At 39.9% G+C, this 15,358-nt stretch overlaps 2 protein-coding genes across 2 annotated transcripts in view; one reads left to right on the top strand and one right to left on the bottom strand.

The window, feature by feature from the left end:
• The window catches only part of ppargc1a (peroxisome proliferator-activated receptor gamma, coactivator 1 alpha), a 296,143-nt gene that overhangs the window by 41,998 nt on the left and 238,787 nt on the right, over positions 1–15,358 (top strand). The window lies entirely within an intron of this gene.
• Positions 9,467–14,817, bottom strand: LOC148998326 (uncharacterized). Its single transcript, XM_089131842.1, has 3 exons — positions 14,657–14,817; positions 9,664–14,499; positions 9,467–9,560 (listed from the first exon to the last, which is right to left on the bottom strand). The coding sequence occupies exons 2-3, from the start codon at positions 14,274–14,276 to the stop codon at positions 9,467–9,469; spliced, it is 4,707 nt and encodes a 1,568-aa protein (XP_088987968.1). The 5' UTR covers positions 14,277–14,499; positions 14,657–14,817.

Raw genomic sequence — 15,358 nt, 5'->3', positions numbered from 1 at the left:
CAGTTTACATGCATGCAAGGATAAAAAACACTTTATTTGTCTTATAATATGCATTTATTTTTAACTGATTTGCTCAACGACTCCCAAATGATTCGTTCGACGATTCATTTTCCCAAACACCTCCTTTGATCGCCGCGAATTTGCGGCGATTGGTCAAATGACCCAGTCAGTTGTTATTGGTAAACCGTCGGTAGAGACTCTCGGCAACGGAACGCCCATAACCAGGATTATAGCTTGTCAAGTGTTGTTGTATATAGTTGTTGAACAAACGTGTCAGAAAAAGTGCACTTTCCACACGGTCCCTTACTCGTGTCTCCATCAAGAGCAAGCTTTCCCCGCGAAACTCAGATTGCGGGGGCTTTTGATGGGCAGTGCTTATTATATAGAGCGAAGTCATATTTGGCTAAGTCGTTTAGGAGGTAATTGCCATTTTTCAATGAATGTCTGGTGAATATCAAAAACAAAACTAACTTTACTTCGCTTAGAAGCTGTGCGGCGTGTAGGCTACACAACACAATATAACTATATTGTGCATGCTACAGAAAACATAACAGCAAACATTATTAATATTACTTACAGATTTGGAGGAAGACGAACCTGATCCATATACACTGGATTGCAAATATTACTCGTTGCAAATATCAACTCTGACCACTGATTCTTCACATGCTCGTCCCTGGACAATGGAAACAAGTGGCTGAACTGTCTTTGCAATGTAGAACACAGCGTCTTCTCGACATGATGTGATTCAGCTGAAGTTTTTGAATGTGTTCTAGACTAGACTTCAAGTTTACACTCCCGTCTGAACGCGCAGTTGTTGGGAGCGGCCAATGACCTCTCTACGTCACGACGAAACAGCTAATGACTCGTTTCAAAAACAATTCATTTCATAGACTCAGAGTCGACTCTCACTTTTGAAAGACAATAACTTTATATACGGTGCACTTTCAGATATAAATCTTTGCAGGATGTTTTCATTCCCTTAGAGCTATATTCCACACTACATGAACAGTCATTTTCAAAAATCCATGATAGGGGCTCTTTAATGTAGCTGAATGCATACAGGCATGAAGCCTTTCAATTTCATTACCATCTATTCAAAAGGAGAAAAGTGAATTCTAAACAGCAGATGTCAGGGCTATGTTTTGTTTTGTCTTTGTTTTCAGTTTCTGTTTGCCTTGGCCTTTGACCCAGTTGTTTCATTGATTCCCCCAATTCCTCTCCCTTGTTAATTAATTTGTTAGCGCCTTTACTTGCCCCGTATATATTACATCACAACATCAACAAGAGATCTTGAATAGATTAGTTAACAGTTATTAAAGGGAGTAGTTCACTTTAAAAAAAAAAAAAAAAAAAAAAAAAAACTTTTGCTGATAATTTACTCACCCGCATGTCATCCAAGATGTCCGTGTCTTTCTTTCTTCGGTCGAAAAAAAATTAAGGTTTTTAATAAACATTCCATGATTTTTCTCCATAATGGACTTCAATGGGAACCAAACGGTTCAAGGTCCAAAAGACAGTTTTAGTGCAAAGTGCAAACTGTTCAAAGGGCTTTAAACGACTTCAGATGATGGATAAGGGTCTTATCAAGCGAAACAATCGCTCATTAAAAAACAAAACAAAACAAAACAAAAAAACAAAACAAAGTTTAAGTTTTATAAGCTCAAATGGTCGCCTTGCTCTGTTCTGTGATGCACGTTCGTGACTCTTCTGTTTGAACTCGTTTATCAAAATGAATAAATCTTTTTTCGTGTAATTCGGTTCATTCAATGAACGAGTTGACTCAGGAAAAGATTCGTTCATTTTGATGAACGAGTTCGAATAGGAGAGTCACAAACGCGCATCACACAACAGAGCAAGGCAACCATTTGAGCTTATAAAACTTAAACTTTTTTCTTTTTTTAAAATGAGGGATCGTTTCGCTTGATAAGACCCTTATTCATCGTCTGGAATCGTTTAAAGCCCTTTGAATAGTTTGCAGTTTGCACTGAAACTGTCTTTTGGACCTTGAACCATTTGGTTCCCATTGAAGTCCATTACATGGAGAAAAATCCTGGCGTGTTTTTATCAAAAACCTTCATTTCTTTTCGACTGAAGAAAGAATGACATGGATATCTTGGATGACATGGGGGTGAGTAAATTATCAGCAAAAACTCCTTTAAGTTATTACTCTTTTACCTGTAAGTGACGACAGTCCTATATTCCTGAACCAATGTGGTTCAAACGACAAGGATTTTACCATGTTACCATGTTGTGATAAGGTGGTTAGTTTCTCCAACGGTGCAACATACTATGGTAGTTAATCAGAAAGTTGCATTGTTGTACGGGAAACGCGGCCCAGGACGGAATAGTGCTACACAGATGAATTTAACTGTTCTTTGCTTTGATAACACATTAATCTCTCTCCTCATGCAGACGCAATCATGTGGTTAGGGACTTGTTTATTTTATTTCGGTTTGAAACCGAAACAATTGTCCTTGCCTCTCTGCTGACATGGCAAGTCTCCAAAAGCACGAAGCAGCCTTATCGCAGGTATAGCATATACTTTATAGCTAAACTCCAACATTGCATTGCTATTTAAAGCATAAAGTACCAACGTTTGTGAATTGACAGTATTTCATTGGTCAATTATCTATATATTTATTGTTTGCAAAGAATAACAAATGAACTTATCAGCTTTATTTTTTTGGCCAGAGATGTTTAGAAACTGTTTTCATGATCTAATTTTTCATATTGAAATGAGCCATTAGCTGAGGTGTCTGGCCTAATATCAAGTAGGGCTGCAACAACTAATCGATAAAATCGATTATAATCGATTATGAAAATCGTTGTCAACGAATGTCATTATCGATTAGTTGGTCTGATTACGTCACGGGGATTGTTTACATGCTACATGCGCTTACATGCGCTTCTTACATGCGCTTCATGAGGCACACACGCAGTCTCTCTCCCTCGCCGGTCTGTGCGCAACACGGACGGTTTGGAGCACATTATCTTCTGTCTCGCATGCGCACTCTTGATTCCGTGAGTTTGAACTAATTTGCGGGCATCAGGAAACCGCTATCAATATGCAGCATACACGAAAATCATTCACCTTTCGGCAAATTCGCCGTTTTGAAACCAAAATAGGTGACCTGCGTTAATCGTGTATACTTTATGAAGCCATACTGTAGTATAATGTGAGATAGAAATGTATATTTAAGTCATTAAATTCAAGTTAACGTAAGCTTTTACCTCCACTGCGGCTGTCAGTCATTCTCTATTCGGTGTTCAAACAGCGCGTCGCGTTACAACAGTTAACATGATGAAACTCTTTCCAAGATGATTCAATGTTATTATTATAATTGAGCCGTAGATAAAGGTCTATGGTTTCGTAATATAATGACTATCTTGCTAGACTTTTATTGCTGTAACTTAATCACTTTCTACTGAGTGTCTGTTAGATCACAACACTATAGTAGAGTCGGCGCAGTATAATTGTTCTTCACGTGCACAGTAGCCTAACTGAAATTTAAAACTGCTAAAAGAAAAGGCTTAATAAACTATTGCAAAGATACTGTATAATACACAGTAAATATTGCACATACACATATTGCACAAATATTGCACATACACATACAGCTGTGCATCTGATTTTTACGATGTTTTTCATGAATGTATAACAACAATACAAAGAGCAATGTGTAACGTTTTACCAGAGTTAGTGCTACACTTATTGTGTCTTATTTTTTCCCCACTAAGGAATGTTTTTTTCACTAAATGTTCAGATTTTATAAAATTATTGTGCACTTGTGATTTTTCTAGGCTAAGTTTTTCTGAGTTATCCACTAATCTAGTTTACAATAGCATTTTTGTCATAGGTTATGGTCATATATATATTTTTTATTTGTTGTTTTTCTATATAATGAAGTTGTCTGTATTAAGAAGATTGTTTAACACACAAAAGAGTGTGGTTTTTAGGGTTTTAGGGTTTTATTTAGTTATAATAAACAAAAAAATGAAATAATTTTTTATCCGATTAATCGATTAATCGAAAAAATAATCGTCCGATTAATCGATTATCAAAATAATCGTTAGTTGCAGCCCTAATATCAAGAATCTTAGCAATTTATCAAGTGCGCTGAAGAGCAAGTCATGTGAATTTTCATCATACGGGCATTCATTGCATTTGCTGGTTCTTTGTGGTCCGCTAAATCCAACAGCACACACACACACACAAAAATATGCATATTAGCCATTGATTGCCAGCGAACATAATTTCTTGACACATTAACTAACACATAAAATCCCCTCTTTAATTAGAAAAGCCAAATGTAAAAGGCCAAAAATGTGTTGGGTGTCTGAGAGAAACCAATTATTTGTCTTCATCTCTTTTCAGTTTCGAAAATAATTTTATTCAGCATTTCACCATCAACTAAACCTGCATTCATAAAATCATCTTTGTCGTGTCAAGGGTGTAAATATGTTCCTCAAACGTCCTTCCATTGAATGACTCATTATTTATTACATAGAGTGGGATGGAGCCATATGGCACCATCAAACATAATCACACAGAAATTATTGCTTTGTTTATTGACAGAAAATGAGAATTTAGAGGATGATTGCTGCCTAGATAGAGTCTGAAACAATGCATTTGCTAATGTAATGACGGGTGCTCGTTTTATGTGTGAATAATTCCTATCACACCTCAAGTATTGCACATGTAATTTACTTCCACTGGAGGAATGTGATCACAATTTGTCAAATGAAATGAATTAATGTGGTGTGTCACTATCATTGTTTATTTGATCATTTTTCCCTATTTCATTTTATACACAGGTACTGTATTCCTGTCTAAGGTATTATTTAAATGAAAGTGCTGTGTTGCTCATTAACACAACGTGAATTTAAGTAAAACGTTTTATACTATGCCTCTCTATATATTGTTTCCTGTTAACAAAAGTGTAAAATATATTTACTGTTCCCTTATTATATTTCTAGCATCTCTCTACTAGCTCATAAATTGGTCAAAAAGCCTTCATGTATGTATGTGTATATATTATATATGAAGAGTTTATATGATATATGAAGTGCCATTTGAAATTTTCTTCTAGAATGATCATTTTTATCAGTAATTTCACTTAAATGACAATTCATAGGTAATCTTCATTGCCATTTGAGTGAAATTACTGAACTTAAATATACAAGCTTGATTAATTATCATTCTAGAAGAAAATTTTAAATGGCACTTCGAGGCTTTTGCATCTGAACTCTTCATATATATTAGATTGTGGTCTAATTCTCACTTTTAACTGACTTTTGCCTCAGTAAACTCCAAATTACTGCTCATTAATAGTTAGTAAGGTAGTTGTTAATTTTACATATTGGGTAATGGATGTAGAATATGGCATTAATATGTGCTTTATATGTAAACAGCCAATATCCTAGTAATGTGCATGCTAATAGGCAACTTTCTAGTGAGAAATAACAATGATCACTCAGATATTGCTATTCAGTAATGTCACTAATGTATGTATTTGAGGTTAATATGCATGATCTTTCCCACTGCTTAAATTAGTCACTTCGGGTTTAATATTAATGAATATCAAAAATATATCTAATGTATTGTTACATTTCATTTTTTTTTAATAAATAATATACTCCCTCCAGATTTCCTTGACCAAAATGTCTCCCAGAGAAAAAAAGGACACTTTTCACTTCTCTCACGTCTTCTTCGCACACAATCCATTAAAAAAAAGAAAAAGAAAAAAAAAGACAATTCTTTTTTATTTGCAGAGCACACTGACAATAAGCCATTAGGATGAAAGGTGAAAAAATGTTTCTGGCTCCACTCACCGCTGTAAAAGTTCAACTAGGCCAGTTGTTTGTCTATCTATACCAAATTTATTTCAATTAGAGAGACGTCCCGACTCTCTTTTTCTCTAATCGATCGCAGCGCTTGGCAGCGCGGCACTATGTATTGTATACGAGTAGTCTGCCACACTGTGAAATATTCACTCCTTTTGCCATGTTTATGGTTGGAACCACTTTAGCCCTGTCAACAGTTAATAAAGGCACGGCTAAATAATTAGCAAACTAACAAGGGTTTAATCTTATTCAGATTAAAGCCTGGCCCGGCCTGGTCATTCGATTGAGATGTTTCTAACCTCTTTATCTCCATTAGTAAAGAATCTGCGTGTTTCTTTTAATATCAGCAATGGCCATTGATTTTCCCCGTCCCTCTCTCATTGTGTGCTTTTCGTTTTTTGACACCGCGTGAGTGATATTATACGAGCCTGTGTGGAGGCTGCTATCGACTCCTCGTCCATCGATATTATAAACGCCTTAACAGTAGCAGTTAAGCTCATATGTCATTTATTGGATTTACGAAATAACGAATTCATCAGCCTAGCCGAGCATCCGCTCTTGCGGGTAACCGTGTTAAATTAGCACCATTACACACTCATTTATAGCGAGCGTTTGCAAAATACGGTCTTTTAGGGGGTTAAAGAGAGTGCCTGCATTTGGACGTGTCACTTCTGACATGTCGCCTCAAGGGAAAGACACAATATCAGATTTGTAGACTTGGAAGAAAGTAATACAGGCCTACAGACTTGCTTTGGGAGACAGGCTCAGTCCTGAATTAAATCACTTCCTAGTTCTGTTGTTGTTGTTATTGTTTTTTTTTTTTTCTTCTTCTCTTATCTCAGCTGCTGACAGTCAGTTTGCGGCTGACAGTACAGCAGATTCGGGTTAATGGAGACCAGCCCTCAGGCCCCAGTGAACGCTGGGTATTTTCACAGCTATGCCTGCCTTAGACAGAAACAATCTTCTGCTGCGACCTCATCACTGCCAAACTTAACTGATATATGCTGGTTGTGAGTCGGTTTCCAAATTTATGGCTACATTATCACAGGCATAGTAATTATGTTCATCTTCATGTGACACTCACGAGCGGCTTTTGCGCGTAATTAACCTACTTAACATATTAATTCTACCGATTAGATGCACGTCAATCATCGATTGCAAAGCCACGTTCTCTGAGCTGCTTCCCGCTGCACTGCAAAAAAAACCCAAACAATATGTTAGAGAGTATGTCTGCCTTGATTTACAAATATCTCTAAACATTATTAAATCAATATGAAGTCTTGTTTTATAAAGACAATTTTTATTGAGTTTATGCTTAAAACAGTACAAATATACACTCGCCTAAAGGATTATTAGGAACACCATACTAATACTGTTTTTGACTCCCTTTCGCCTACAGAACTGCCTTAATTGTACGTGGCATTGATTCAACAAGATGCTGAAAATATTCTTTAGAAATATTGGCCCATATTGATTGGATAACATCTTGCAGTTGATGGAGATTTGTGGGATGTACATCCAGGGCACGAAGCTCCCGTTCCACCACATCCCAAAGATGCTCTATTGGGTTGAGATCTGGTGACTGTGGGGGCCATTTTAGTACAGTGAACTCATTGTCATGTTCAAGAAACCAATTTGAAATGATTCAGGCTTTGTGACATGGTGCATTATCCTGCTGGAAGTAGCCATCAGAGGATAGGGACATGGTCAGAAACAGCACTCAGGTAGGCCGTGGCATTTAAACGATTCCCAGTTGGCACTAAGGGGCCTAAAGTGTGCCAAGAAAACAACCCCCACACCATTACACCACCATAACCAGCCTGCACAGTGGTAACAAGGCATGATGGATAGTGGTGCACGATATATCGGCCGCCGATATAATACCGATTTGGTCAATTTTTTACACATCGGTATCGTTCCGATGTCAAAATAGGGCCGATGTGAACAGGCCGATGATCATCCCTGTGAATTTGACGTGCGTGTAGGTGTGAGTGTGGGGGCGGGGATGTTTGTTTTTGCACGCGTATTAAAAGCGCAAGTGCGTTAACATCAAGCCACGAAGACTGGAACTGGTGAGCTGTTTTCTGCCAGCCTTCCTGTACTGGCCTTATTAGATTTCTCTGGCATCTAACTATCCAGTAAGTTAAACAGTGACTCAAAAACCTCGCTGGACACTTCAAATCGTTTCTGAAGTTTATGATTCAACTGTGAAACTGTAAAAATATACAAAAGATACAATCACTATATATGAAATTAGAAAATTACAGATTGACAATAACATAGGGATAATTAAACTAAGAAAATATACATCTTAATATCAAATAACCTTCTCATATGTATCACACAATAAATTTAACAGTATGTACTTACAGACATTGCGTCTAACAGATGCAAAGAAAGATGATGCTTAAGGATTAAACAGCGATCACATTTCGCTGAACTACTGCAGTACTATTAGTACTTCCTGTTTCCTGTACTAAGGGGTTGTAAGTCACTGCTTTTCAAAATTAAAGTCCTCACTAAAATGAACATGTTCAAAATGAAAAACAAATGCAGTCCTGCACACTCCCCGCCTTGGGTTTTTAGAATCCCAAATCAACTTATAGCTTATCATTGGGTGACAGAAGAAGAACAAGTTCAGAGACAGGACGTGACAGGATTTTCTGAATGCCATCCTTAGTCACTTTAACGTCAGCTTTTCTCACCAATCCATCTTTGCTTGGGATTGTTTTCACAACGATTGCCATTGGCCACTCATTTCTGCTGACTTGAATGTTCTTTACCAAGACAATATCCCCTTCTTTCAAATTAGTTCTTTTGTCTTGCCACTTTCGTCTGTGTTGCAAAGTACTAAGGTATTCTTTTTTCCATCTTGTCCAGAAGGCATCTGCTAACCTTTGTACTTGTTTCCATTCTTCCTTAAGCAACTCATTGTTCCCAAAGTCTCCAGGAGGGGGAGGTGCTGCACCTGTCTTTTGTGTCAAAAGAGTTGCAGGGGTGAGAATAAATGGAAATTCTGGGTCAGAGGACACTGGTATTAACGGCCGTGAATTCATCACTGCTGTAACTTCCGCCATGAACGTCGTTAAGACCTCATGTGTGACACGGGAAGATTGCTCTTTAAGTAGCATGTAATCAAGAATGCGACGTGCAATCCCGATCATTCGCTCCCAGTGACCACCCATATGAGAGGCATGAGGTGGATTGAATTTCCAGGTGCAATTGTGTTCTTTCAGATATTTCTGCACATTCTCTGAGCTGACACAAGATTCATCCATTTTGAGTTCACGAGAAGCTCCAACGAAATTCGTACCACGATCTGAGTGCAGTTGTTTAACTGGCCCTCTGATTGCAAAAAATCTCCTTAAGGCATTGATGAAACTACTGGAGCTCATTGCTTCGATAACTTCGATGTGAACAGCTCTTGAGCACATACATGAGAACATAACTGCCCACCTTTTGGAATTAGCTTGACCTCCTCTGGTCTTGCAGGCTGTCACTTCCCATGGTCCGAAAACATCAACACCCACATAGGTAAAGGGTGGAGCTACTGTCAACCGTTCCACTGGCAAATCAGACATCTGCTGATGCTCTGTCTTCCCTCGTAGCTTCTTGCAGATTACACACTTGAAAAGCAAACTGCGTATGCACTTCTTGCCTCCGACAAGCCAAAATCCTGCCGCTCTGACAGCACCTTCTGTAAAGTGTCTGCCCTGATGTTTCACAGACTCATGATAATGTCGCACAATCAGTTTTGCCACATGATGTGTACCCGGGATGATAATTGGGTTAACGTCACAAGTTTCCAGACCTGACCTCACAATACGACCCCCTACTCGAAGTAAGCCATTGCTGTCAAGGACAGGAGATAGTTTCCTCAACACACTCTTATGAGGAAGGTTGTGAGATGCAGTGATGCTTTTAATCTCTGTTGGATAACTCTCGTATTGAGCATTCTTCAACACAAGAATTTTGGCTCTTTCCAGCTCTTCTTCAGAAGGACCATTGCAGCAGACATGCCATCCTCTGCAACTATCATCTTGCAAGCATTTGGAGAAAGAACTGGCAATGTGAATCAGACGTGCTATTGCTCTGATGAGAGTGTTAAAGTTGGAGAATCTGCTAAATCTCTCAGAATTCCATGTGACCTTGGGAACTTCAGTAAGATTTGAAACCACATGTGGGCGTATTTCAGAATCTGAGTTTGGATCCACAAGCACAAATGACTTTTGTGAATCTGACCGAAGCTGAGAGTTATGCAAGAAGTGTGGGCCTGTGAGCCATGAACTGGCACCTAGCGATGCTGCAGGTACAGATCTGGACCCGTGGTCTGCCGGGTTAAGCTCTGTGGGAACGTATCGCCATTGTGCAGGTAAACTGGATTTATGTATTCGTTGAATCCTGTTGTTCACGTATACATAGAACCTCCGTGTTTGATTACAAATGTAGCCTAGTACTACCTTGCTGTCAGTATAGTACCAGATATGATCAAAGGTCATGTCCATCTCTTCCACAATCAACTCTGCGATCTCCACCGCTAATACAGCAGCACACAACTCCAGTCTTGGGACAGTAATGTCTGGCTGTGGTGCTAATTTAGATTTCCCAAATAAGAAGTTAACAGCTGTGTGACCATGTTGATCTGTCACCTTCAGGTATCCTACAGCAGCTATGGCCTTGACTGACGCATCAGCGAAAATGCAAAGTTCTTTACTCTGGACGTTATGCAGAGGAATGGGTATACATACACGTGGTATTTGCAGTTCTTTCAAATCTTGAAGAGACCTTTTCCATTTTTTCCACTCTGCCTCCAAGTCCTCTGGCAAAGGGGAATCCCAGCCCTCACCTTGTTTGGTAAGTTCCCTCAACAGTAACCTTCCTTGTATGGTGACAGGAGCAAGGAATCCAAGAGGGTCATACAAGCCATTCACGGTAGATAGGACTCCTCTCCGAGTGAAAGGCTTGTCATCGTCCGAAACATGAAACATGAAAGAGTCTGCTGCAACATTCCAGGACACACCAAGACTACGTAGGATGGGAAGGCCATTAGAGAAAAGTTGCAGATCTTTAATCCCCTCAGCACGATCTTCCAAAGGAAAAGCTTCAATCACATTTGGACAGTTAGAGATAATCTTGTGCAGTCTAAGGTTAGACACTGCAAGCATTTCTTGTGTACGTTTGAGAAGGTCGATCGCCTCTGCCTGTGTGGCGCATGACTTCAGCATGTCATCAACATAGAACTCCTTCTCCACCAGTTTTCTGGTGTCACTGCCGAATCTCCCTTCATGTTCTTTGGCTGCTCTTCGTAGGCCATAGATAGCCACTGCTGGTGATGGGCTATTCCCGAAAACATGCACACGCATTCTGTGATCCACAATTTCGTTGTCAAGGTCATTGTTTCTGTACCACAGGAACCTAAGATAATCCCTATGATCCTCCCTAACCAGAAAACAATGGAACATGTGCTGTATGTCAGCAGTAATAGCCACAGGCCCTTTACGAAATCTCATCAGGACCCCTAACAGGCTGTTGTTCAAATCAGGGCCTGTGAGAAGTACATTGTTCAGTGAGACTCCCTTATATGGCGCACTTGAATCGAAGACAACTCGAATTTTGTCAGGTTTCTTAGGGTGATACACCCCAAACAGCGGTAAGTACCATACTTCTTGACCTTGCTGAAGAGGTGGTGCAATTTCTGCATGCTCATTTTTTAGCAGGTTATCCATAAATTCCAAGAAGTGTGCTTTCATCTGTGGTCGTTTGTTTAGAGTGTGTCGCAGCGCAAGAAGACGTTTGAATGCATAGTCTTTGTTGTTGGGTAGACTTTGTCTGGGCTCACGAAAGGGTAGCGGAGCAACCCAACTATTGCAGCTGTCTTGAAAAATCTCTTTGTCCATGATCTGAAGAAACCTTGTGTCTTCCACAGATGGAGCAATCTTATGATCATTTGCAGTGTATGAGAAAACTGAATGACCAACACTTTCACCATCAGGGACTAACAGTATGGAGCCCTCAGGTGTGGTTTCTAGAGGTTGTTGCCATTGTGAATTAACGTCCAACTTCTCTTTTACCTTGATTTGACTACAGCATGGACTCAGAAAGCTGTGACGGCCATTATCTAAGATGGAAGTCTTGAAGGTATCAACTGAAGATGGCCTATGAGCTCCTCCGAGACACACATCCCCAACGACAACCCAGCCCAAATCCAGTTTCTGAGCAAAAGGGGCGTTATTTGGACCATTAATTTGTTTGCGTACTTTGTGTACTTGCAGGATGTCTCTGCCCAGTAAAAGAAGAATCTCAGCATCAGGGTCGAGAGGTGGTATTTCTTGTGCAATGTGTCTCAAGTGGCTGTGATGGAACGCTGCACCAGGAGTTGGAATCTCTGAACGATTGTTTGGAATCTGATTACATTCTAGAAGAGTAGGGAGAGGTAGACTTATCTTTCCATCAATGGACTCCACAATGAAATCAGAAATTCGTCTCCCTGCTGTCTCTAAAAGGCCAGCACATGTTTTCAGTGTGTAGGGGAATGCAGCTGTTTTGATGTTAAAGATGTCAAAGAAATCTTTTCTCACTAAAGAGCGGTTGCTTTGCTCATCTAGGATAGCATACATCCTCTTTGCTTTCTCTTTGTGTCCAGCTGGATAAATGGAAACTAGACACATTTTTGAGCAAGACCGTGCACTCAAACCTTCTCCGCAGACTTCCGTGCACTCAGATGTAACCTCATGACTATCTGATTTGTAATTCTCCCCGCCATGCTGTGAGGTAGGTGTAGATGCCTGACATTTCCAGGGGGCAGGACCGGGATGAAGGGCCGAAGGATGACGGTCACTACCACACTCTTTGCACTGAACTTCTACAATGCAGTTTTTTGCAAGATGGTCTGTAGAAGAACAGCAACGGTAACACACAGACCGCTCTTTCAGGAACTGCATTCTATCTTGTAGAGATTTCTCTCGGAACCCTCTGCATCTTCTCAAAGGATGAGGTTTTCCATGTATTGGACAGCTTTTGTTCGGGCTCACTGATCTCTTTTCCTGTCCAGATGGTATTGTAGTTGAAGGATTAATTTGAGTCTTGTGAACAGATATTGGCATTTGTCTTTGTCTCTCAAACCTTTCTCCTTTCTCGTGTTTCACATGAGGAAATGTACTGAAACTCGGATCTGTACGTGCTTTTGCTTCTGAACGAACAAAATTTGCAAACACGGAGAAAGGTGGAAAAGCAACATGATGTTCTTGCTTATACTTGGATCCAAATGACATCCACTTTTCTTGAATGTTATATGGAAGTTTTTCCACAATGGGATTCACTCCCTTAGAAGTGTCCAAGTATGCCAGACCTGGTAAGTATCCTTCAAGCTTAGCAGCTTCTAGTTCTGAGAGGATGTCTCCTAAATCTCGAAGCTTTTGTGGGTCCTTGTTTGTCACTCTGGGGAAGTCTTCTAGTTTGGCAAAAAGAGCATGTTCAATTGCTTCTGGAGAACCATATATTTCTTCAAGCCTCTGCCATGTCATTATCAGCGCAGCTGACGGATTTCTGATGCGAACTGCTTTCAGTCTCCGAGCATGTTCAGAAGATTCTCTACCCAGGTATTTAATTAACAGATCAAGCTCTTCTGCTGGAGAAAGACCCAGACCAGAAATAGCACCTTGGAAAGATGATTTCCATGCCCAGTAATTAATGGGCTTGTCATCAAAGTAAGTAAGCCCTGCCGTCACAAGTTGCGTTCGAGCTAGATACTTTGCGAGGTCGTAGGTAACAGACAAGGAATCTTCTTTATCAGCAGGTCTACTCTGCATTTGGTAGTGATCAGGAGGATACTGCATTTTAGTGGCATTTTGATTCAAGTCTGCTCCAAAGTCCATGTTTTGTGAACTGATAGGTACATTTTTGAAATCTGACTCACTTTTAATTGGACTTACAAGGTGCGATGCTTGAAGTGGTGGTTGAGTTTCGTTTCCTCCACTAGATGGCAGTGTACCACTACTGATTTCAGATTGCGTTTCCACATAATCTGCTGTTCTGATTCGACTGTCCTCGATGGGAACAGGAAATGATACTCTGCTGGCTGCGCTACGTTCTGTTTCTAACAATGCTTCCTCCAGTACCTGAGCTTCTACCAAGGCCGCGTCCTTTTCTTTTTCCTCTTGCAAAGCCTCCAGTGTTGCTTGAAGTCGTGCCTGTTCGACTTTCAATTCTATTTCTCTTTTAGCATATGCTGCTCTGGCTTGCGCGGCTTCTGCTTTTGCTCTTGCTTTGAAAACTGCTATGCTGGCGCTTGAGTGGCGACTGGATGCCCTAGAAGAACGACTGGATGCTTTTGAGGAGTGTGCGCTGACAGAGTGAACATCTTCAGCTGTGCTTTTCAAATCTGCCGAGTCTGTCTGACCTTCTGCCATGTTTGTTTGAGACTTAATCATATGCAGAAAAATCAGATTGATGTGATAGAGATTTTGGAATGTTCAAATCTTGATTCCACACAATTCTTGAGCGTCTTTCTCAGTCTGTTGTATTGATGTCTTTTCACTGTACTGGCCTTATTAGATTTCTCTGGCATCTAACTATCCAGTAAGTTAAACAGTGACTCAAAAACCTCGCTGGACACTTCAAATCGTTTCTGAAGTTTATGATTCAACTGTGAAACTGTAAAAATATACAAAAGATACAATCACTATATATGAAATTAGAAAATTACAGATTGACAATAACATAGGGATAATTAAACTAAGAAAATATACATCTTAATATCAAATAACCTTCTCATATGTATCACACAATAAATTTAACAGTATGTACTTACAGACATTGCGTCTAACAGATGCAAAGAAAGATGATGCTTAAGGATTAAACAGCGATCACATTTCGCTGAACTACTGCAGTACTATTAGTACTTCCTGTTTCCTGTACTAAGGGGTTGTAAGTCACTGCTTTTCAAAATTAAAGTCCTCACTAAAATGAACATGTTCAAAATGAAAAACAAATGCAGTCCTGCACACTTCCTAATGCGTATTTTTGTCCCGCCAAAGCCATATTTGACTGGTAAGTGATGTAGATGAGTGACTGCTGCGCTTGTTTAACTGAGGGAACAGGAGAGAGTGAAAGCACCGGTCGCGCGCCGTCTTCAAAATGTCTTGCGCTTGTTTAACGGAGGGAACAAGAGAGAGTGAAAGCACTGGTCACGCGTGCCGTCTTCAAAATGTCTTGCTCTCTCTCTCTCTCCCTCCCTCCCGCATGTTTATGAATTGAGTTGACTGAATATCTTTTAGAATACACGACGGTAAAAGGTCGGAAGACCGCAGTTTTTTTCTTCTGAACTACTGGTTGTGAATTGTGAAACCACACTTTCAATAAACCAAAAAAATCTATCTGTTGATGAAATGTTTTCTGTGTCGACTGTCGAGACCATAGACTGTAAAAATAGGTCGAGACAAATCTCGTGCGATGTTCTAAACTGCCTGGATAATCACAACGTGTGCCGTGGTTCCGTTAATGACACATCCGA

The sequence above is a fragment of the Pimephales promelas genome, chromosome 1 (assembly GCF_988280905.1).
Source record: "Pimephales promelas chromosome 1, fPimPro1.hap1.1, whole genome shotgun sequence".
NCBI classification, from domain to species: Eukaryota; Metazoa; Chordata; class Actinopteri; order Cypriniformes; family Leuciscidae; genus Pimephales; species Pimephales promelas.
This window is presented reverse-complemented; position numbering and strand designations above follow the sequence as displayed.